Raw genomic sequence first — 25,405 nt, 5'->3', positions numbered from 1 at the left:
ATAAAAATGTTTACGTACAAAAAAGGCACTCGCACATGTCTACGGCTGTAGTAAGTAGTGCTGGGTCAAGAGGCGAAAGATCGTAGTTGACAACATGGACAAGCTCGAGGAAGCCGACACGTCGTATATACGACGCGTAACGCTCGTCCCACTGGTGCGCCCTGGTGTGCGTGCAGGGCCTCAAAGTAGGCAAGGCCACCTGTGCATCGGTGTCACTCAAGATGTGTGCTCGGTATTGGTCGTCGTACTCCACCTCAAGAATGTGATACAACGGGTGCTGCGTGGGAGGGACCATCATGTTACAACTTGATAAACAAAGGGTTAGAGTATTCAAATTAACAATATTCAAATTAACATTATATAGCATTACAAAATTTGAACTACTTGTTATGCAATACGAACACAATATGAAAGCACATGTATATATTCAAAGTAACATTAACAGACATATTAAACAACTTCACTAGAAAAATAAGCATTTGACGAAACTTCATCAAGTCATCCAAATCGCCGTATCACGCACTACTAAGTACCGACAATCAATCCCTAAACCCAAAATCCTAACTAACAGTAACCTAAACCCTAACTACCTAACCAAAACTACCTAACCTAAACATAAAGTCAATCCCTAAACCCTAAACACCTAACCAAACCTGAACTATCCTAAATCACTAACAAATTCTAAATTATTATCCTAACAAATTCTAAACTACTATCCTAAATCACTAACAAATCCTAACAAATTCATTAACCTAACTATCCTAAATCACTAACCCTAACTAAAATAACAATCATAATAATATGAAATTGAGAGAGCCTACCTTGATATGAGTGGGCGGGCGGCCGGCGGCCGTGACGCGCCGGCGTTCGTGGTGTGGCTGGAGTGGGCGGGCGCGGCGGGCGCGTGCGGCGCGGGCGGGCGGTCGACGGGGCTCTGCACGACAGCAGCAGGCGCTGCAAGCGTGGTGTCGGCGACGCTTCGGGCAGGGGCGGCAAGCAGAGGCAGGGCGGGCGGCTCGGGGGCAGGGCGGCTCATGGGCAATATTTATCTGATCCTGCCACGCCATGCGCCATGGTGCGGCACTACCGCGCCAAGATCGGTGGCGCGGCGGACCCTGCCATGTCACCGGTCAGCGGCCCCGGTCTTTGCCACGTCACCCTCCTGCCGTGCCACCATGCATGGCGCGACACAGGCATTTCGTTACGCCATGACAATAGACGCAACCAAAAGTGTTTGTAAAATAATAGTGTTAGATTTAAAATTAGTTTACAAAAAGTGTTAAAATTAAAAAAATTCTCACCGGCTCACTGCGTCGCTACGGCACCATGGCCACAGCATCGCTGCCACCGTGGCCTCCTATGAGAGTGGCTGGGACACCGTCGCGTTCCCCACTGAGCCCCCTCCCTCCTACACCCAACGCGTCTCTCCTCGGCTCCTTCCTGTTGCTGTGGCATCTCTCCACCATAGCCAGGCTGCCAGGTCATCGCTGCACGTGGCTAGCAAAGTAGCATACCACGACCCACCTCCTACCGACCCCTCTTCCTCACGCACCCAACGTGCCTCTCCTCGCCTCCTCCCCACCACTGTGGCATCTCTCCGCCATGGCCATGGCCGCCAGGTCGCCAGCGCGTGTGGCCAACAGGACACGGCCCACTTCCCGTCAAGCCCTCTTCATCCCGCAACCGACGCACTTCTCCTTGGCTCCTCTCCGCTGCTGTGGTTGTGGTTGTCGAGCCACCGACGCACGTGGCCAGCAGGCCATGACCCGCCTCCCACCGAGCTGTAGCTGGCCTTAGGACTACGCGGGCCAGCGCTGCTTGCCGGTCGGCCTCCTCCTATGGCTACGGGCGCGGAGGCCACGTAGGGTGTAGCTCCAGCAGCTACAACAAGCAAGGGTCGACGTCGAGATTTCTCTGGCAAGGCACAACTCTGGCAGCTACAACAGTTAGGAGGCGGCGTCGGGATTTCACCCATGGGTTGTGGCGCTACCGTGGTGGCGGCGTAGGTGTGGCGCTGCCGTGGGGGATGGCGTCGGTGATGCTCAGGCTAGAGGTGGCGTGGGGCGCTACCGTGAGGATGGAGAGGGAGGGGATGGGTGGTTGACGCCTGTGCCCCACATGTCACTAGATTGAGGTCAACGTCCTACGTGGCGGTCAACACCAACGTGGCATGGTTAAACCCACTCCACGTTGGACAAAACAGCCTTAGCCGCGTCCATGTGATAAAAGTGAACGGTTTTGACAATTGGGGTACCAGCATTAGAAGGTTTTGTATTTGAGGGTCAAAATTAGACGAACCCAATTGTTGAGAGGCAAAAATAAACTTAATCCTTTTATTTTACTAGGTAGCATGCTCGTGCGTTGCTACGAGATAACTAACAATTTATACTAAAAACACACGGATCACACGATAAGATAACAATACTATTAAATTAAATACCAACGTTAAAGTGATATTTAATCTAAAAAGCAAAGTTTATGAATTTAACATAGTCACAGAGTGCGCGGCGTCGCAGGCTCACAAACTCTAGAGCTTCCAGAGATTGGGTCGAATCCAACCTAGAGCCTCGGAACCCTACATCTTTTCCTAGACGGGCTTCACTTCGGATGCGCCGGTAGCAATATTAACGATTTTCAATCGATGGACCAAGTCGTATGGATCCCCATACAAAGGCTCAGACATGTAGATTTTATTCTCCTTGTATTTTGATACACTTGTTCCACTGAAATTTTCATTGAAATATTTAGACACGAACAGTGTCTGATCACTGATGTCCCTCACCCTGGACCACTCCGGTGTACGGTCGTGGAGGTTGCACTTGTAGATCGCGCTGCTGTAGGTGAAGCTCTGTGTCTCATGGAACCTGCTCACCATGGCATCTACAATGTGCAGCTTATCGTTTGATTCTAGGTAGCTGCGGTGGCAGAGCCCTGTAGGTTGCGACAGCGATGGCAACAACGTCGTGGTTGGAGTAGCATCGGCGGCGTTGCTGCTGTAGACGGAGATTTCTCCAGTCCAGTCGATCGCCAAAAACTTGTCTTGGTAGTGGACGATGGACCCCATGGAGAACTACAGTTTGGTGTCGAGCAACGTCCATGCGCTGTCGACTCTGACCCGACAGAACGCGACGTCCGTGGAGCACCCAAGCATGGCCATGGCCATGCACTCGCGGCCGGCGGCGTCAGGCGACGCCGAGAGCATGATCTCACGGAAGGGCACGTCCCTCATGTCTTCTAGCTTGATGGCTCTGCCTGCGACATCCGCGTCCCCGTAGCCGTTGGTGGGATGGAGGACCCACCGATCGTGGATCCTAGACACGCGTTCCGATGAGGATGCTGCCATGACGTGTTCGCCTGCTAGTGGGAGCTCAACGCGGGGGGCACGGGCACCGGCGAATGGATTCAGCAGCGTCACGGACACCGCCTCGTCCATGAGCGCCAGCCACCCACATGAGGAGCCGCACGCCACCTTGCCGCGCACGTCGGGCAGCGTCTTGGATAAGACCTTCTTCTTCGGGACACAGTAGAAGCCGACGCGGTTTGAGTCGGGGTCAAACGTGAGCAGCAGGAGCACCCCGAAGATCGCGAACGGGACGGCGGCGCGCCATGGGGAGCAAGCGGATCGAAAGGACGCCGCGTCGTGGCCTGACGCGAGACGCTGCCCGATGGACTCGGGGAGATCCTCTGGCAGGCCGAATCTCGAGTCAGGAAGAGGTAGGGACCTTCTTTTCGAATTGGGAGGCTGAACCATGGAAGCCAGATGACATCAACTATGGTTCACGTAAGAAACAACAAGCGAGGACGATGGAACACATGAGCGTGAAACCAAATGAAAGAAGGAAAAAGTTGTCCCTTTTACAAATGCAAAGAGGGGAAGTAATTAAATATAGGCAGATTTGATAAGGTTCTCAGAAATACAAAGATGTTCCTTTTGCGTTAATTCCCTTTCCTTCTGTGTTAATTCTCTTTCCTTTTGCTCATTGCCATATATACTGGTGCATGCAAACATGCAATATGTATATGGATAGCACAATTATTTTTTAGTTTCTATTTTACGGTGATTCCTCTATCACATGACAGACAATATTCAATCAAGTAGAATGATACGATTAATTAGTAATTAAGATGTCGTGGGATCGTAGGTGTAGACCGACGGACGAAACAAAATAAATATCATAAAAAAAATTGCACACTTTATTCTTTTTATTGTACAGGAGATACGTGCGTGCGGGACTGCGGGTGGCGTGGAAGTGGAAACTGCAGCGAGCGACGGCGACGGTTCAGCGGCAGTGCGGACGCGCGGGTCCCTGTCCCTGGCCGGGACTAGTGATGGCTTCCCCTTCCGTAGCTGCCTAAGAGCCTCGCCCAGGTCAACTCCTCGGCTCCTCGCCCCAGTCGGCTGCGCCAGTGCGGAACGTGTGCGACTCTCCGGCGGCCCGGGAGCCGCCACCGGATCCAACGCAAGGCAGGCAACGGATTAGCGGAGCCGCCGCCGGCAGCAGCTGTCCCTGTACGCTGTCTGCAGCGTCCAAACTGATCACAACACGCACGCGTTAGAAATCTGGCGTAGCCACGTCACAAGCATTTGACTAATTCCGGAGCGCACACGCACTTGCCCGGAGTGCCCAACTTGGGCTTAGAACAGTCCACCCCATGTCGTCACCTGAAGAGATTATTCAGCCTGGTTGTTTGGCTGTGGCTCGTCGTAAATGATCGTAAATTTCTAGTCGGAATAATATTTTTCTCTCACACAAACCAGTCAGCAGTACTTCTTCACGAACCAGCAACGATACGAACCACCCAACCGAACAGGTTGATTATCCGAATCGTTTGATTAGGGTTCTGTACATAGCGGGCATGATCAATAATGCAAGTGACCGTGATGATGGGTTTGTTTCCAGCAGCGCCATTTTCTATCGTTACGTTCCGTCGGCTGCCGCCTAACTCGCGTTGCCTAATCGAAGTGGTTCAAGTGGATGGACAGTGGACACGAGCCGTCTGAGCTGGAAATGGTTTTTATCTTCGCCGAACTAACGCTTTGCGTGTATGCCCTGTTTGTTTATCCACATGTTTCCGTTGTGTTTCATGGAAGCCTTTTAGAAAAATGCAGTAAAAGGAGTGGTTCAGACTAATCTGATTATGTTGCTTGGATCTATTTGTCATTTTTAATTGTCCAGAGTCAACTCCGGTTTGCATATATACGTACCTAGCTAGTACGTATCATTGTAAGCACGAATCAAATTGCCTGATGCTGCTTGCTTTAGTTCTTCTCGCTCCCATGCTGACGACTCAAAGATACGTACCATGATTTCGTTTCAGAAATAACTGGTTGGAAAGAACGTACACCTGCTTAATACCATTCGCAGCGTTGTGTTTAAGAGGAAACGATTCATTCTAAAAAAGGAACATAAAGAAAGCTTCCTCTCACCCCAAAAAAAAGGGACGCTAATCTAGGCCCTTTTCAGGAAGTTAAATGGGTTCTTGGAGCCTAGCTAGTTTTTTTTTTAGCACACTTGGAGCCTAGCTAGTTGGCCATTCAGGGCCATGTGGTGGGCTCACGCTTTCTGGCCCAAAACTGAGCTGCGACTCATTTTTTTTCTACTTAATTCCACTTTCAGATATGGCTATATAGTAGGAGTAAAATACCGGGTCAATTGGTGTCTGAACAGAAGTGAAGTTCAGAGGTATATCACGCTCCTTAGCATATATTCACATGTCACACCCAAGGCCGGAGCCATAACAACCAAATCAACATGTTAATTTGTGCTACGATACAAAAGATAGCTAAAAACTAAAAAATAAAGGGAATGGAACTAATTAGCCTCAGGTCTCTAACCTACTCCCGATGAATCTAATTATTTGGCCAGAAAAAGAATCACAGTTATAACAGGAAGTAGTTAAATAGGGGCAAAATTAATTAACCCTAGATTCTAAATGTCTTTTTTTGAGAAAAACTGGAGGGGTTTGCACCCCTACAGCATATTTATTAAATAACACATATAGTGCAGAACATACTGAGAGCCGGGAGGGAGGGAAAGTTAAGCTACAAAAAAAGGAAATGAGAAAAAGCAAAGCTACCACCGAAAGGAACCAAGCTAAGTTAAATCTGCAATCCATTGAGTAATTCCTGGATGGTAGCTTCTTTTTGTTCGCAGCAGTAAAAGCTGGAACTCATCTCTGAAGTTTTGCTTTGATATTTGAAGATTCTGATCAATCTGTCGGATGATCTTGTCATTTCTTGCCTTCCAGGTGGTCCAACACATTAATATGATGACCTCCATGAAGAACGGCGCCCGCAGTTGCTCTTTGAATCCCAGAAGGTTCTGAAAGGGATCAGAGTTGTGATCAACCTGAATGTTAAGCCAAGCCCAGCATTGTGTGGCAAAAGGACAGCCAAGAAAAAAGGTGTAAGAGTGATTCTTCAGTTGAACCATTGCAAAGAATGCAGTTGTAGTCTTGGAGATCCATATTCTTTCTTCTTAATATTTCCCTAGTACTCAGCCTATCCTTTATAAGAAGCCAAAAGAACACTTTATGCTTATTTTGGCAAGAACTTTTCCAGAGCCAATTGTAAACTGGGTGTAATATCAATGTTAAATGACAAATAGTCAGTCACTTGTTGTTTAGACATTATTAGGACAAAATGGTCACTTAAATAAGAAAAATGGCCGTTTAAACAGGTTAAATGGACGATTAAATGAAAATGGCGTACCATCGTGTAGCATTTAAGCGTTGAGTACGTGAGTTAAATGATCGTTTAGGTGAACAATGACAGAAACATAGGAGATAGGAAGATAACAGGAAGATGAATCCTAAATAATATAGATGCCATTGGAGATCCGTTCAGAGGTAGCAAACAAGCAAAACACTAGCTAATTACAATTAACCAGCTATTAGAGATTAATATAGAAGAACAACAAAACATAGTACAAATAATATCATTAACCTGCTATTTGATATTAATGTAGAGGAAGAACAAAAAATCAAAGTACAAGTAGCATGATTAACCAGCTATTTTTCATATTTACTTTTTAGAAAGTGAGTCTCATCTGGTTTGGTTGGAATGTATGGTGGTGTATGTCGATCATTCAAGTCCAAGTTCTCTTCTACTCAAATGTGGTGTCTATTTTTTTATTGATAATGAAAGGTGGTTTAATTCGTCCTAATAAGTTGGTTTTAGTTTTTAAAATATTTCATATTAGTTTTCCCATTCATATAGTTAAATATGCATAGTCGTGTTCTGCTTTTATGTGCTTTAACCTACTTTGAAATATGCTAAAAGAGACCTATTCCCTCCAGCCAAGTGAATTTTAGGTTCATGTAGTATACATTGTAAGCTTTGGTCACAAACCAGATATGTATGTTAGGAATGCGTGTTGTCTCGTAAAGTGGTTTTGTAATAGTATATTTTTGTTTTATTTGTTTATACTTGGTCAAAAATAAAAACATCTTGGGGTGCCTTCGCTGACTTTGTTAATCTCGTGGATTCGAAAAAAAAGTCACTTTATTTCATAGCTAGGTACTGTTGTTAGCTTGACAATTACCAGCCTCTTGGACGAGTACTGTACCTCTGGGCACTGTCCAGCAAATTGGCAGACTGCCAACGACAGTGTTGCCATCCGCCGCCAAAATGGTAAGTACCCAAAAATTGCACAGTTCCCAAAAGTCACTTTATAGTTCCTAAGCGCGTGTTTAGTTGAACCCCAAATTTCCAAAAAAAGTGCTACAATACTTATCACATCGAATCTTGCGATACGTGCATAGAGCATTAAATGTAGACGAAAAAAAAACTAATTGCACAGTTTGGTTGGAAATTACGAGACGAACGTTTTCAGCCTAATTAGTCCATGATTGAACATTAATTGTCAAATAAAAACGAAAATACTACAATAGCCCGAATTCTCAAATTCTCCAAACTAAACACGCGCTAAATTTTTTTTTGTGCAGTACTCATCACATCGAATCTTGCGACACGTGCATGAAATACTAAATGTAGACGAAAAAAAATTTAATTGCACAGTTGGGTGAGAAATCGCGAGACGAAACTTTCGAACATAATTAGTCCATAATTAGGCACTAATTACCAAATACAAACAAACTGCTACAGTAACCAAAACACAAATTTTTTTGCAACTAAACGCGAAGCAGTCCTGCATCCATTCCATTTCTGTTGCTCTGGGAGCCACGCTACGTCCCCCGATCCAATCGCTCGGTTGACGAAAAAGATGCGTAGCCATGACAATGTGCAAATTGCGATGTCAAAATGACAGTGCAATATTATCTGGCAGCGCCTAGCAGCAAAATGCCAAAATAGGAGTAGGGGCGTAGGGCGAGTATAGCATATATATATATATATATATATATATATATACACTACCTCTGTCCGTGGAAGGAACTATACGTGTTAGTTAAAGTGCTTCACGTTTGATCATGTTTTTAGTAAATAGTATTCACATTTATAACTACAAATTAATTTATTATAAAAATATATTTCATAATTAATTTAATGATGTTTATTTAATATTATAAATATTTATATTTTTTTAACTATAATTAGTTAAATTTGAAGTACTAAACCATGACATTGTTCTAAAATTGTATTCTTGTGCGGACGGAGTAGGCACTGTCCAGCTGGAGCGAGGTCAATGCAAATACGCACTCCTTCCCTGCGTCGTCCATTCCATTTATGCACGTTGTTCGTACCTCCGACCGGCTCACAAAAAGGGGGGAAAAAAGGATCAGTAGCCACTAGCCAGCATTGGAAGGACCACGTACGAACGACAACAATTTCCAATCTCCCAGTAGGCCAGTAGTAGACTAGTAGTGTATGGCAGTGTAGGGGTACCAGAAAGAAAGGAGCATGCATTCTTTCTGTTGCCAGGCCCGTTCTATTGGGGGGCAGCCATGAGGCTGGGGGCCCATGACTGCCAGGCTCGGCACCGCGCTGCTGCTGCTCACCGTCTACTACTTCAAGCGGCCTCGCCCGGTGTACCTCGTTGAGTTCGCGTGCTACAAGCCCGAGGACGTCTGGCCCATGTTCCTGTATATACGTGCCAGGACGACGAGCGCCATCAGCCCATCAGTGCCTCGGGCACGTCTGGCTCGGCCTCGAAGGCTCGAACACTTCCAGCCCCGCGCCGCCGAAGCGCCGAGGCGGCCCTCAGCGAGCGCCGCGACGAGCTCGGAGTCTCGGACGTCCCTCCGGCGTGGCCTGCGGTGCGGCGTCCATCTTCACGGCAACGGCAAGTCGGCAAAGGTATCAGGCCTCTTAAATAAACAAATTAATTTGATTGCAGTTCAGTAGTACTTTAGTGTACAGATCATGAGATCAATACCTTCTTACGGGGATAGGGCTAGGCTTCAGGGATTTGATTTATAATTCAATATTTTTTTATCATGTTAGATGTTGCCAAAGAAACATAAGTCCGATGCTCAAAAAAGGAAAGAAAGAAAACAAGAACTTCAATCCAGAGAATCGCAAAAGGGTGCATTGCATAGGTTTTTTCCAACATCAAGAAATGCCGAAGTCAGTCAAGATCAGGGGCAGGAACATGATCAACCAATAATCGCACAAGCTGATGGCAATGATGGTGGTACAGACAAGCAGATTTTAGATGCACAAGCTGATGCCAATGAAGGTGCTGCAGGGGAGGAAAATTTAGATGTGCAAGCTGATGCTAATGAAGGTGCTGCAGGGGAGGAAAATTTAGATGCGCAAGCTGATACTAATGAGGACATTTTGGGATCAGGTGAAAATTTGCAGCCTTCGAATGATACAGAAAATTTATATATTGATGAACAATCAATGTTGACTATCTTTGATCCTAGGACATGGAAAAATCTTAACAATATCAAAAGAAATATCTTAATTGAGAAAGGGCCTGTGAGAGAGATGGATTTACAATTTCCTAGTGATCCTAGTAATAGACGTTTTTCATATGCTTACTACTCTAGAAAGTTAACTAATGGAGAGGTTGTTGACAGGAAGTGGCTGGTTTACTGTAAACATGTGGACAAGGTCTTTTGTTTTTATTGCAAGCTATTCAAATCAAATCAGAACAATTCTTTGTTAGCAAATGATGAAGTGAGGGATTGGAAGCATTTGAGTGAGAAACTAAAACAACATGAGAACAGTGTGGAGCATCTGACAAACATGAATACATGGAATGATCTTCGGATTAGATTGAGCAAAAATAAAACAATTGAGGATGAAATGCTGCGGGAAATTGCAAAAGAGAAGGAGCGTTGGAGACAAGTTTTGGTAAGAATAGTTTCTGCTGTGAAGTTTCTTGCTAAACAAAATCTTGCCTTTCGAGGAACAAATGCAAAACTTTATCAATCAAATAATGGTAATTTTCTGGCCACAGTGGAAATGATTGCTGAATTTGATCCTGTCATGCAAGAACATATTAGGCGCATTCAAAATAATGAAATCTATCATCATTATCTTGGCTCTAGGATACAGAATGAGTTAATTGCTATGCTTGCTGATGCTGTGAAAAAACATATCTTAAAGATCATAAAAGATGCCAAGTACTTCTCTGTTATCTTGGATTATACCCCAGATGTGAGTCATGAAGAACAAATGACACTAATTGTGCGGTGTGTTAATATGTCAAGTGCCATTCCAAGAGTAGAGGAATTTTTCCTAGAGTTCTTAAAGGTTGATGACACATCAGGATTGTGGCTTTTTAACGTACTCTTGGATGCATTGCAGTCTCTTGATTTGAACATTGATGATGTGAGAGGTCAAGGGTATGATAATGGTTCCAATATGAAGGGAAAACATCAAGGTGTGCAGGCACGTGTGCTTGAAATTAATCTAAGAGCATTGTATATGCTATGTGCATGTCATAGTCTGAACCTTGTTCTTTGTGATATGGCAAAATCCTGTAGAAAAGCTATTACTTGTTTTGGTGTCATACAACGGATATATGCATTGTTTGCACGATCTACTAAAAAGTGGAAAATTTTGACCGATCATATTGAGAGGTTCACTGTCAAACCCTTGTCTGATACTCGTTGGGAGAGTCGAATAAAGAGTGTGCAACCTATCAGGTATCAAGCTTCTCAAATAAGATCAGCTCTGAAGGAGGTGGAAAGAACTTGTATCGAGGACCCAAAATCGGTGAGTGAAGCTGGATCATTGGTAACCACTATTGAGAATTTTGAATTTTTAGTTGGTATGGTTATTTGGGAAGATATTTTATCTGTTATCAACATGGTGAGCAAAAAGTTGCAGTCTCCAATTGTGTGCTTGGATAGTACTTTGAAACAGATAGAAGGGGTCATATCATATTTTAAGAAGTATAGAGACACAGGCTTAAGTGCAAGTATTGAGACTGCAAAATCCATTGCATCTAGTTTGGATGTGGAGCCAACATTTCCTACAAAACGTAAAGATAAAAGGAAGAAGCAATTTGATGAACAAGATGATGAAACTGAAAAATTACAACGGTCAGCTATAGATGACTTCAATGATGACTACTTCCTAGTTATTGTTGATTATGCAATTGTTTCATTGACTAGTCGATTTGATCAGCTAAAGGAATTTGAGAAAATATTTGGTTTCTTATTCAATTCGGAAAATCTAAAGTCCTTGGATCATAGTGATCTACGAGACTGTTGCACAACTTTTGTGAATACTTTTTCTCATGACAACAAGTCTGATGTTGAGTTAGATGATTTGTTCTCTGAGATGAAAGTGTTGTAAGTAACTTTGCCAGATCAGTTGATGTCAGCATCTGAGATTCTTCACTTTGTTAAAGTTGCAGATTGCTATCCAAATGCCTCTATTGCATATCGGATTCTGTTAACTATTCAAGTGACAGTAGCATCAGCTGAAAGAAGCTTCTCCAAATTGAAGCTACTGAAAAATTGTTTGAGGTCAACTATGCTACAAGAAAGATTAAATGGCTTGGCTATATGCAGCATCGAGAAGGATATTTTAAATACAATTGATCTTGAAAGTGTTATTGAAGATTTTGCATCAAGAAATGCCCGAAGACGCTTTTTTAAAAAGCACTGAAGCACCGTAGTTTTATTTGAGGTAACCATCATAGTTATTTTGCCGTTTTTTATCTTCTTTGATGTATTGTTACCTTTTCAAGAAGAATTAAATATATGCTACAAGTTATATACTTTAATCGTCCTATTCAAATATTACATTGCCGGGCCCTTAGTGTCATACTGGCCAAAGGGCCCATGAAATTTGTGGGATGGCCCTGCCTGTTGCTAAACCTAAAAATGAAATATCTGCTAGCTGCTCTGGCGCCGCGCTGTGCTATGTTCCTCCCCGCGGCACGGTGACGAGGTGGTCGCGCCGCTGCCCTACACAGTGCGGTCGCCCGCGTGGCCGCATGGATAGCGCAGGACGGGGCGGCGTGCACGCCTCGCGCGGCATCGATCAGCAGGCAAAGCTAGGTAGCTTAGCTAGGCAGCTTCCCTGCAGGCGGCGCGCGCGACCAGCCCACCCGCGCTTCACATGGACGCCGCCAACTTGGCAGGTGGATCGACGGCACACGGCGCCCGCAGCGCCACACCGGGGCCGCGCCCGCGCAGGTGATCGCCCAGAGACGGGACAACCATCGAGACGGCGACGCGCGTGCCACGACGGCGACGCCCGATCGATGGCGAGATCGAGGCGAAAGGCGCGTGGCTTTCTCCAAATCATTGCCGCGCCCCACAGCCATGCGTGCGCGTCGCCCCGATCGATCCTTGTCCGCTTTACTCGCCAGTCGGCAACAAGCTGCCCCGGCCGATGGAGATCTTCGTCTTTTCGCCTCCTGTTTCGACAAACCACACGTAGTAGTATGAGCTAGCTAGGCTCGCCAAAAAAACTCAACACCTGAAACTTTGAAGTTGAAGTTATAATTTTCATAACAAAGTCTGCTTGCAGTAACGCTGAAAAGAAGAAGGAAACAAAGTCAAGCGAAGACAAATATTTGACTTCGCTTAACATTTCAAAGACAGAAAAGAAGCAGGGCAAGAACTGTCTAAGTCCCAAGATATGAAGACACAAAGAAGATTGAAGGCCAAAAGTTGACTCGGAAGGTAAAAAAGACCACTTCGCCCTCGTAGTTGAAAATGGTTGTAAATATTTGAGTTAGGGGTAAAATAGTCATTTTGTGTAAAATACGAAAACTAGGTCTCCTATAAATACCCCCTCTGACATGTACAGGACAAGGATGAAAATGAATACAACTTTGTCTTATGTTCAAACTTTGATGCTTGAGTAATTTTTACCCAACAATCAGCTAACTCGATCCCTGGTACGGTGATGCATGATTGAAGAACCTTTGCCATTGATGATGGACGACCGCTGCGCTGGGTAATATTAGCTACTCCCTCCACTCCAAATTATATGTCATTTCCAGGAATCCTGGAGAGTCAAAGCATCTTATGTTTAACCAAAATTATTAAAAAAATTACAAAAATTTATAACATCAAATAAATATACTATAAAAATATAATTAATAAAGAATCTAATGATACTTAATTAGTAACATAAATATTATTATCTTATCATATAGATTTGGTCAAACTTGAGATCCATTGACTCTCCAACATTCATGGAATGACTTATAATTTGGGATGGAGGGAGTACTATATAGTACAACATATACTCTATCTGTCCTAAATTATTTGTCGCTTTTGGTTTCGGTGCCGTAAGTTTGACTCGATTTGTAGAAAATACGTGCAACATTTATATCCCTAAATAAATTTATTAAAAAACTGGATTCAAAGATCTTACCAATGATATCAATTATGTACCATAAATATTAATTTTTTACTATATATTTTGTCAAAGTTGTTTCTCGAGAAGCAAAAACGACAGATATTTTAAGACAAAGAGAGTATATTGCAAGCAGGTGCGTGGCCATGCATGCAAAGGGTTAGTCGATTTGCGCTCGTCAGCATCTTTTGCGCTCTAGAGCATAGACCCTTCGAGTAATAGGAGAAGAATATGCATGGTGAAATTTTTGCATTTTGGTCCCTTTTGAAAACATTTTTTACAAAAAGACCTATGCCAAAACGTTTGCTGAAAATAGACCATTTTTCGGCGTCTTAGAACATGACGCTAAGGTATGAGGGTCGGCGTCGACTGACACGACGCTGAGGTCTTGCCACGTCACGGACGACTCCGGTCGACGGTGACACGGTGGCGCATGGGGTCCGACACGTCGGCGTTGTGTCAGCCAACGCCATAGGCCCAACCTCGGCGCGGTGGGACTACACGTCGAGCTATTGGCACCATCCGGCGCACGGCCCAGGCGGCCCAACAACGCTTCGTGGCCCAATAGCTCAGCGCGGGGTCACTTAACGTCGAGCCACCAGACTCGGCGTGGCCTGACTCAACGCCGAGGTCTGGACTCTTGAAGCCACGCCGCGGCCCCCTTCTTCTTCCTCCCTCCATTCTGAAAGCACCGGCGCTCCTCTCTGTTCGTCTCCCCCACGGCCCCCATGAAATCCTAACCCCCAAATGTGACCCTAGGTGCCCGGATCTCGTCTCCCGAAGCTTCCTTGAGGTAATGGTCCCTCCCCTCCTCCAATCTATCCGCGTAGATATGCTTGCATTGTCTCTAATCATGTGGAATCATGGGTGTATGGTGTTTTGGTATATGTGTATTTGCATTTGCAAAATGTATGGCTTAGATTGATTGAGTGCATTGTTGTTTAACTGTTTTATGTGTTGAACATGTTAGGTTAGTTTGGTTTCTAGTTATTTTGGTCATTAGGGTTCTTTGTTTATTGTAGGTGTCATTAGGGTTAGTTATTTGTTGGTCATTAGGGTTAGTATGTATTTTAGTTATTTGTTGGTCATTAGATTTCAATTTTTATGACTAGAAATGATTATGTTGTTGGGGTTGAAAAAGTTGAAATGATATATTTTAGTTTCTACTTATTGGATTGAAACTTGCATGATATATTGATATGTGATACTACTTGTTCTGTGATGGCTGTAGATGGATAAATTAGTGAGGTTGCATCATGGAGGCCGTATTGTTAGGACAAGAGATAATAGTTTGGAATTTCTGGACATGTGTGAGGAGTTGTTGATTTTTTCTGAAATACTATCTTTGACCCAGTTAGTGAAGCGAGTGAAGGTTAAGTTAGGCTAGAATGAAGGAGACGTGCATATTCAGTTTGAAGGTGTCATAGATGTTGGGTCGTCGAATGGTCCTCGGATCAAGCGGTTGCTCAAAATTACAAGCGAGTCTAAATGGAATGATTACAAGGCAGTTGTATTGGCCTCAGAAGTGCGATCTTTGGATTTAGTAGTAAGTAAGGAGTCCGGCTTAGGAAATGATAACTTCGAAGCATGCCCATCTTCCCCGCTCACATAGGTTATGGCCCTTTGTCTGAAGAAGAAATACTTGTCACACGACTAGGCTACGGTGGTGGTGAAGGGTCGAGATGGCGACTAGAGGGGGGGTAAATAGTCTTTTCTAAAATTAATCGCGTCGGCTAACCAATATAAATGCGGAATTAAAACAATCGGTCTAGCCAAGACTATACCCCTCTATATATGTTCACTAGCACCTTGCAAAGATACTAATTATGCAACTAAGGTGCCGGGCTAGCTAGAGCTCTCCTAAACAATTCTAGAAGCAAGGTCACACAAACCTATGCCACTAGTACTTTAAACAACAAGGGAGCTCCTACACATGCTAGTAAGCAAAAGCACAAAGCTAACTAAGCTCACTAGCAATGCTCAATAATAAGGCAACCAATGCCTAATTAGAGAGCGTAAATACTTAGCTACACAAACTAAGCAATGTGACTAACAAGGTTACTAAAACCAAATTAGCCACGCAAGGGAGCTACTTCTATGCTACACAAGCAAGAAGGTAATTAGCAAGCTACACAAGCTATCTAATTACAAGAGCAACTACACAAGCTTAATATGTATAAAAGTAATTGCAAGCTTGTGTAACGGGGATGCAAACCAACGGGAAGAATAAGGTTGACACGATGATTTTTCTCCCGAGGTTCACGTGTTTGCCAACACGCTAGTCCCCGTTGTGTCGACTGCTCACTTGGTGGTTCGGCGGCTAATTAGCATCACCCGCTAAGCCCGCACGTCGGGCGCCGCAAGAACCAACCCCTTGAGTGAGGGTAGCTCAATGACACGCTTTTACTAGAGTTGCTCTTCGCGGCTCCCGCGGGGCGAGCACAATGCCCCTCACAAGCACTTCTTCGGAGCGCCACACAAGCTTCTTGCGCGCTTCGATGGAGACCACCACTAAGCCATCTAGGAGGTGGCAACCTCCAAGAGTAACAAGCACCACCGGCTTGCAACTCGATTACCTAGTGCCACTCGATGCAACCTCATGATGCAATCGCACTAGAATCGCTCACTCACACAATCGAATGATCACTATCAAGTATATGTGTGATGGAGGGCTCCCAAGCACTCTCAAGCATGGACACTAAGTCCCCTTTGGTGCTCCACACCAGCCATGTCCGAAGGCCACTTCTATTTATAGCCCCAAGGGCTAAACTAGCCGTTACCCCTTCACTGGGCAACGGTCGGGCCGACCAGACGCTCCGGTCGTGTTGACCGGACGCTGGACCTCAGCGTCCGGTCGCTCGCAGACGACCACGTGTCCCGGTTCCAACAGTCATTTGACTTGACCGGACACAGCAGCACTCAACTGACCGGACGCTAAACCCCCAGCGTCCAGTCGTTTCCAGTAAGCTCCCGAGCATGACCGGACGCGTCCGGTCGAATGCGATCGGATGTAGCCAGCGTCCGGTCACACTCCAGTTACTGCGTCACCGTACATCAGCCTGACCGGACGTAGCCTTCCAGCGTCCGGTGCATTCAGATCCAGCGTCCGGTCAGTTGACCGACGCCGGCATCTTCGCGACCAACACGTTTTCACTTCTAACTTCTTCACCCTTGCACCAATGTGCTAACCACCAGAATTTGCATCCGGCGCAATAGAAAATAGACATTCCATTTTCACGACACATGAGACCCATCTCACCCCTACAAACACCACCTCCTTTGTAAATATGCCAACACCACCAAGTGTACACCACCATGTGTATGTGTGTTAGCATTTTCACAATCATTTCCTAAAGGATGTTAGCCACTCAACTTGCCACGCCACTCGATCCTAGCGACAATGCAAAGTTAGATCACTCGAGTGGCACTAGATGACCGATATACAAACAAGTTTGCCCCTCTTGATAGTACAACCATCTATCCTAAACCCGGTCATAAACTTCTCTACACACCTATGACCGGTGAAATGAAATGCCCTAGGTTATACCTTTGCCTTACGCATTCCATTCCATCTCCTTCAATGTCGATGCAACACATGCACCAACACGATCAACAATGATATGATCTACTTCATATCATTACATGATCATATTGGTTCATCGATCTTGACTCTACTTGCTCTTCACCGTTGCCATCGTCCATCGGCGCCAAGTCTTGCTCAAGCTTCACCGCCACGCGGTCCATCACTCCAAAGCCTTCGACTTGCCCTTCACGCTTGCAACCGGTCCATCAAGCCAAGTCTTATCTTGATCTTCTCCACCTTGATCACATGACTCAATGTCATGTCTCATGTGTAATAAGCTCCTTCATCATCACATGTGTGAGCTTTGCAACATCTCCAAACCATTTTCACCTTCATGGCATATGTTGCTCACACACATGTACCTGTGGACTAATCACTTGTGTATCTCACATAAACACAATTAGTCCACCTAGGTTGTCACTCAATTACCAAAACCAAACAAGGACCTTTCAGGTGGTGAAGTGTTTGGATCGCTTGAGCATGATGGAGGTTGGTTTGAGGGCGATGGAGATGAGGAGGAGAATGCGGTTGCCAATGGTGAGGGCAATCATAATAGTGATGAAGAGGATGATGATTATGTAATTGGTGATGCAGAAGAAGGTTTGGACGACGCTAGCGGAGACTTTTCTATTGAGGATGAGCTTAGCGACGAAGATGATCTTAGTGGTGAAGAAGACTTTGGTGATGCTAGGGCTACGAACCGTTTTGACATAAAGATAGCTAGAGATGATGAATCCTTCGTAGAGGAGATAGCCGAAGACTCTGATGACGATCGCCCTATTGGTCGTCTCAATTTTTGGGAAATAGAGATATTGTCTAGGGTCTTGCCTTGGAGAGATCCACTAGTTGGTGATTTTGAGGACCTTAGCCATGGTCATAGGGCAGTAGCTGATGGTAGGCCAAGTGATACAACAGTGTCTGATGTTGGCGGTTGCCTCATCATACGGAAGGGCATATTGTTTGCTATCATGGATGAGTTGAAAACATGGTTGCAAGAGTACTCCATTGTACACAACCGACCTTTTAGGGTCATCAATTCATTCAAGGAGAAGAGGTACACTGTTGCTTGTGAAGAACAACAGTGTGGTTGAAGAGTATGTGCTAGGAAGAGGAAGGTAGGCAAATGGAAGATTACCTCAATGAAGCAACCACATGTTTGTGCCACTGCTGAGGCAGAAGAGAACCATCTGTAGCTCAATTCTAGGTTCATTGCAAGGCAGTTATGCCCCGTGGTGAAGCATATGCCAACCATTATGGTGTCTGCGTTGGTTGAGATCATCTTCCAACGGTACAATTACTATGTCAAGTATGAAAAAGCATGGAGGGCAAAGCAGCGTGCACTGGAAATAATATTTAGAAATTAGGAAGAAGCTTATGAGCGCCTCCCTATAATGTTGAACGCAATGAGGGCTGTAAATCCTGAGATGCACTTCGAGTATTTACCTAAGGAGGGTGAAACAAGGAATGGTAGCCAGGTATTTGGAAGGGCCTTTTGGGCGTTCGGGCAGAGCATCGAAGCATTCAAGCATTGTAGGCCCATCATCTCAATTGATGGGACCTTTCTTACAGGGAAATTTAAAGGCACAATGCTTGCTTGTATTGGGACAGATGCAGAAGACCAGCTTATGCCATTGACCTTTGCGATTGTTCAGAAGGAGGACATGGATAGTTGGTGTTGGTTTCTCAGGCTAGTAAGACAAGTGGTAATTGGTCTGGGACGTGATGTTTGTGTGATATTCGATAGGCATGCTGGCATTCTGAATGCCGTAGAACAAGAGATTTCTAGTTATGGCCAAATACATCATCGGTGGTGCACTAGACACCTTGCTCAGAATCTTATAAGGCGTGATCACACAAAGGACAACTTCAAATTATTTGAGGAGGTTTGTAGGCAGCAAGAGGTTCAATTATTCAAAGACAAGCTAGATGCCCTGAAGTTAGCCACAAATGTTGATGGCAGGCAATTCTTGAGCGAGTTGATGGCGTCGAAGGATAAGTGGTCACTTGCATATGACACCGGAGGTTGGAGATGGGGCTTCATGACTAGTAACATGGCAGAGATATTCAATAGCCTTCTAAGAGGTTGTCGTGGTCTGCCTGTGACTGCTATTGCCTTATTCACCTTCTACAAGTTGAATGCTTGGTTCGTTTCAAGGAAGAAGCATGCGAGGTCTCTATGGACAGCAGGCAAAGCTTGGCCACTTTTAGCATCTCAGGAACTAGCTTTCTCAAAGAAAAAGTTTAAACGACAGAAGGGTTCATGTTTTGATCCGATCAACCATAGATATGAGATTCTAGAGGGTGGTGGAACTAACATTGGTGGTGAAGACTGGGGTGCTCGAAAACATAAAGTAGTGATCAATGAGAACAAATGTACGTGTGGAAAACCGACCATATACCATAGGCCTTGCTCCCACATGATTACAACCTGTCGCCTTAGATGTGTTGACGCTGAGGTCCCTCCCCGTATGGCCGCGGAGTTCTCTTTGAGGAACCTAATGAGCACCTGGAATCCTCAGTTCGAGCCATTTCTTGACGAGAGTCAATGGCCTACTTATAATGGCCCCAAGTATGTGGCTGATCTTGGTTTACTCTAGAAGAGTAGAGGACCTAGGCGGTAGAAGCGGTTCAGGATGGACATGGACCGAGCCACGAAAGGTAGATCAACCACGAGTAAGGTTGGGACATATTTTGTAGAGGACACCCAAAAGAGCCGTTGCTCTAGTTGCCATAAGACGGGTCACAATAAGAGAAAATGTCCTGAACTACTTAGACAACAGGTATCCACCAAGCTAGCTACTTGAATTGCTTTGTGTAATAGTGCATTGGTTTACTTTTGTTTTTTTATTGTTATGTTACTTCGTACCACATATACATGCTTTAACTTATACTAATGCTTTGGTCAAACCTCTCCTTAACCTCCACATCCCACTCCTTCAGGCCTTCTAGATGCTGCTTGTCCGACTCCTTGATCTTAGTGTCAATCCACTGCTCAAAGTCACACAGTGGTGAAATGGTCTGTAAGAAAAACAAATTGTTACAAAACAAATAAATAAGCAATACTTAATATCACGAGAAAATTAATTAACACACAATAAAAATTCCTCACAATCGATGCACGGCGCTGTTGCTTTGTAGGTTCCCATGCATAATTGGGACACATCTAGTACCTCTGTCTATATGTTTCCTCATCTTCAGAGATGTCTACCTTGCAAGGATCACCACAAAAGCACATGGGTCGAGGAACACCTTCAGGGAGAGGCTTTAGGTCGTAGGGATTTGCCCTCTGGCGACTATAGCTACAATTGAAAGAATTTAGTCATATTAACGGAGAACCAAACCTAAACCTAGGGTTTTCTATTTGTTGCATAAATAATGAATAAACAGTGGGATTACCTTGGAATACGAGCTTTACCACGCCTTGGCATCCTAACATTACATAGAAAAAAAATCAATCCAAAGTACCTTGCAACGAATGTAAAGCTACTACCACTAAATCACCATACCTCCCAAATAAGCTTTTCATTACAAACCCTAAGCAAATTTGAATCCCAACAAACACAAAATTTAACTCAATGATTATAAACCAGAACATATACAACAACAGCAACCATACATTTGGGTCATTCAATTATTTAAACCACCATACATTGCACGAATGACATGAACATGAACCAAACCTATAATGCCAAGTTCAAAAAAAACACAAACAACCGAATCTAAATGGATGAAATGAAAGAGGGGAAAGAGGAGTATCTTGGCAAAACATCAAAACCCTCGATCTGGCCTCCCAAGAGCTGGATTTAAGATTTAGGGTCCGTGGGAAGAGAGAGGGAGTGGGAAATGGCCACCTGTTGATTCTGAATGGAGCCTCGGCGTTGAGTCGGGCCGCGCCGAGGTTAGCGTCTCGGCGTCAGCTGATCGCACGCCGACCTCTTGGCCCACGAAGCGTTGTTGGGCCGCCTGGGCCGCGCACCGGATGGTGCCAAGAGCTCGGCGTGACTCCCCACCGCGCCGAAGTTAGACCTGTGGCGTTGGCTGACACGACGCCGATGTATTGGGCCCCATGCGCCAGCCCCAGAGTCGTCGGTGACGTGGCAAGGACTCGACGTCGTGTCAGTCGACGCCGACCTTCATACCTCGGCGTGATTTCCTAAGACGCTTAAAAATGGTCTATTTGTAGCAAAAGTTTTGGCAGAAGTCTTTTTATAAAAAATATTTTAAAAATGGACCAAAATGCAAAAATTTCACAATATGCATGCACTCCGTCCATATGTATAAAGTGAAAAATTATGGCAAACACACGACACGATAGATGGCGGCAAACATTATAAAGCTAGCTTAAAGGTACCAACAGGGCGCACATGAACATGTACAAAAAGACTGGCTATGAGCCCCGGCCCCGTACTAAAAATTGGAAAGATTGGGTATGCATGATTCTCTATGAATACATCACCAACGTCGCAAGACCAGGAAGACGAATATTAGACTGATTCCTACCCATACCCATACGTAAGAACAAGGACTATTCGACATCTTGCCTTCACCTGTTCACCATGCAACTAATTTAACGCTTGCTATCTACCGCTACTACTAACTTTCGAACCTATATATACTCACTTATTTATTCTTGCTAGCTCCTGAATAAAAATGTAGTACTCCCTCAGTTTCAATTAAACTTTCGAACCTATATATACTCACTTATTTATTCTTGCTAGCTCCTGAATAAAAATGTAGTACTCCCTCAGTTTCAATTAATAGGTCGTTTTGGCTTTTCTATATACACAATTTTTACTATGTATCTAGACATATCGTATATCTAGGTGCATAATAAAAGCTATGATAACTTATAAATCCAAAATGACATATAATTTAGGACATAGAGTGGTACTAATTAAATAAAATATATTGGTAGCGTCTGCACCGGAGAAACTTGAAATAAATTCCTCAACGTCTGATGTGTCTTTTTTATCACCAATTTCTGTTGTTGACCCAACGCCATTGGAGACACTGTCGAAATTTTTGATTTTTTTAGTCATCGGTTTCATCGTCCAATTGGTATACAGTTGCTGGTCAGCTTGCAGTTTGTAGAAGTTTTGGTTTCCATGTGTCTATATATGTACGTGGTCAGATTAAGGGCACTCACAACCCAAAAACCACATGGTTTCTATATTCATTAATTAGAGCATCAACTAAACAGAAAAGATGATGTGGCACTACAATTAAAGAAAGGTTAAAGAAAGAAGAGGAGAAAATGATTTCTTAATAAGAAACCATATCTACACTTGGACCAAGACACGAAGGGATGTGATAGATTTTTTAAAAAAAAGAGTCAGCAGGGGGGCCCCTACCTGCATTTTTGTATATATATAAAGGAAAAAAATATGTACATGAGAATTATCAGATATGATAGGTAGATGAGTGAGAGACAATACATGTGATTGGACAAAAGCTCATTCTGTAAAAAGTCATCGTGTCTTTTTAGATTGGATGAATCTATACTTAAAAAAAATCAATTCATCGCCTTTGTTTATTATATAGACCATTAGATCATCGTAAAATCCAAAGATACATATTCTTTTTTTATTATTTTTTACTAGTAATCTCATAATTTGTAGAACCTCTCCCTGAACTTGGGGCTCATTTTAACACTGAGGTATACCTGTGTAATAGATATTTTTTAGATTACACAGCATAATACAAACACTCACAACGTAAGCACACTCACCCCTATGAACATACGCACGTGAATACTACTCTTATTAGCATCTTCGAGCACTACTGAGAACCATGTAGGAAAAGGTGCAGTGCTGCATTATAAGGATTATATTGGAATTAGATATATATGCCTCACGGCTCGAGCCGGTATTGGCCACCGCGAGAATATAGCCAGCGGGTCGGGTCCTGCGCGCGTGTATGGTCTCGCGCACGCACACGACGCCCGCTACCAAACCGGTGGCGTGCGTGGACGTACGTTGTTCACCTGGAGATGAAAGCAAGGTTCGTGTTGGTTCATGCGATGGATCTCGATCCGATCCATAGACGAGGGGCGGGCGCGGCAGAGACAGATAGGTGCACGCATGGAGATCAGAGTGCGCTGCAGTACAAGTTGATTCACGCGGAGAGCGATGGATGCATCATCAATCTCGTCGACAGAGATCAGAGGTAGTACGCGTACGTCCCCTTCCATTTATCCGTGGTGCAGTGCAGTGCAGTGCAGTGGGATATGATAATTCAGCTCATCCACAACGAACTCTAGTCTCTAGCTCAACGTATGTTAGTATGTACGTGCAGTGGCGGAGGGAGGCAAAAGATATATCGACCAGCTGTAAAATAAGCTATTCTGTAGTCACCTCTATTTACGATAATTTTATATACTAATTTATGATAATATCAATACATATTTACAATAGTTGAGTTATTATAACACATGAGGATATTTACCATAACGTTATAGTAAACCACTTAGTAAGAAGTTACTATAATCTCGTAAATTAACGTAGTAATTATCGTAACTCAAAGTGGCTACACAATAAGTTATTTTGTAGCCGGCTACAGGCAAATGTCGGCGCCTACCATAATGTAGGACAAATGTCGACGCCTACAACGCCGTTTGTGTTCTGACATGTCTGGAAGGCTGCAAAGTATCCTTATAGCATGGCCTGACAGTACTGCCCTGCAGGTGTGTAGGGTACGATCATCGGTTTTGCGATTGACTTGAGCGCCTAACCTTATCTACTCCGCCAGATTTCTTGGGTCCTCACTAAGCGGGCGTCCTCGTCCGGTCGTTCCCAGTTGGCTCCGACCGCATCGGTCGGAGAAGAGCCGTAAGCAGAGGTTCGGTGTATTCCCGGTCGGAGAAGCGGGTCGGAGTCGGAAGCGAGCGTCATCCCCTCCTTGGCCGGGCCTTCCGGTCAGAGACTGGATCGCTCTTTCGGCCTGTCGTTAGGTATCTGGGCCGGCCCAGGAGTTACGCGTCGTTCGTAATGCCGTCTGCTGGGCCGAGCTTCTGTTGGGAAGCGGGCCCATTAGGGACCCCAGGTTTATGAACCCGACACACACAGTATACAATGCTACTGCATTTACATAAACCTATATATGATTATGCATATTTTTTAGTCAATTTCCCAAAAATGAAATATATATGCATATGATCATACATCCAAACTACTTTTTTTGTTCCAAAAACAATTATGGCCATATAGTCGCTCGTCCTCTCAGTGAAAAATACATGTCCAAGCATGTTCTTGAAAAGATCTGGCTACATGGGAAATATATGTAGTTGAATGTTTGTGGAAGTCTGGAGAATTGATTTTGTGACATCTGGTTGTTGTGCATGAAAAGAGCTAGTGCTAACTGATGATGTACGGACGACCCTACTTCTAAAACAATGATAAGGAGGAGAAAACGACATTGGGAATATTCTTATTCTAAGATCTAAGGTTTTTCTCCTTCACGCAATAAATATTTTGTTATGTATATAGTTATATATTTATCTATGTGTTGTGCCCCAGTGTCCTTGAGAAGAATGCCTAGAAACATACATACCCTGTCTCGCTCCATATACCTAGGGTTTCGGCAACAACATGTTGCAGTGGAGGCAATATTCCACCGAAACACTGACGCTGAACAATCTTCCTAGTGTTTGTTTAGCATTTATAGGCAAAACGACCGTTTAAATCATTAGAGCTAAACGATCGGACACACAGTTGGTTAATTTTTTTAGTGTTTTTTGAACCAACTAAATGGGTCGAGTTCGAGTAGGCTCCATTTTTTTAAAATAAAGGTTGCATAGAGCATTGCTCATAAACTTTCAACTTGGCACATGACGGACGATCAAACGTGGCCACCATAAGTTGTTTCGAAAATGCTTGTTTTCTGTCTTTGGTACAGTGTAAGTGTGTTCTTTTCGCACGTTAAGGATATATACCAAGGAATAGAACATCAGACTCGCACACGGCATATATACATCGGGTCAAAATAGAATCGAGGCTGGCAGAAGCAATGTGGATCGTGGAGTCGCCATTGCATTCTTAACTAGTCTATTTCATTTAGTTATGCCCAACGCCATCTATAAGAATTATCTT

The 25,405-nt window shown here is 44.3% G+C and overlaps 2 protein-coding genes across 2 annotated transcripts; one reads left to right on the top strand and one right to left on the bottom strand.

Annotated features, from left to right (window-relative positions):
* Positions 1–3,070: 3,070 nt before the first annotated feature.
* Positions 3,071–3,751, bottom strand: LOC136537444 (uncharacterized). The gene has a single exon (XM_066529415.1). It carries the CDS (start codon positions 3,749–3,751, stop codon positions 3,071–3,073), a length of 681 nt encoding a protein of 226 aa, XP_066385512.1.
* Positions 3,752–9,892: 6,141 nt separating this feature from the next.
* LOC136537443 (uncharacterized) lies at positions 9,893–11,713 on the top strand. Its single transcript, XM_066529414.1, has one exon. The coding sequence runs from the start codon at positions 9,893–9,895 to the stop codon at positions 11,711–11,713; it is 1,821 nt and encodes a 606-aa protein (XP_066385511.1).
* The last annotated feature ends 13,692 nt before the right edge of the window (positions 11,714–25,405 follow it).

Source organism: Miscanthus floridulus, chromosome 2, assembly GCF_019320115.1.
Source record: "Miscanthus floridulus cultivar M001 chromosome 2, ASM1932011v1, whole genome shotgun sequence".
In the NCBI taxonomy this organism is placed as follows: domain Eukaryota; kingdom Viridiplantae; phylum Streptophyta; class Magnoliopsida; order Poales; family Poaceae; genus Miscanthus; species Miscanthus floridulus.
Note: the sequence above shows the minus strand (reverse complement) of the source record. Positions and strands in the feature narration are given on the sequence as shown.

Excerpts from the sequence above, each read along its gene's own strand:
- LOC136537444 (XM_066529415.1), bottom strand. The coding sequence starts at position 3,751 with ATGGTTCAGCCTCCCAATTCGAAAAGAAGGTCCCTACCTCTTCCTGAC.
- LOC136537443 (XM_066529414.1), top strand. The coding sequence starts at position 9,893 with ATGGATTTACAATTTCCTAGTGATCCTAGTAATAGACGTTTTTCATAT.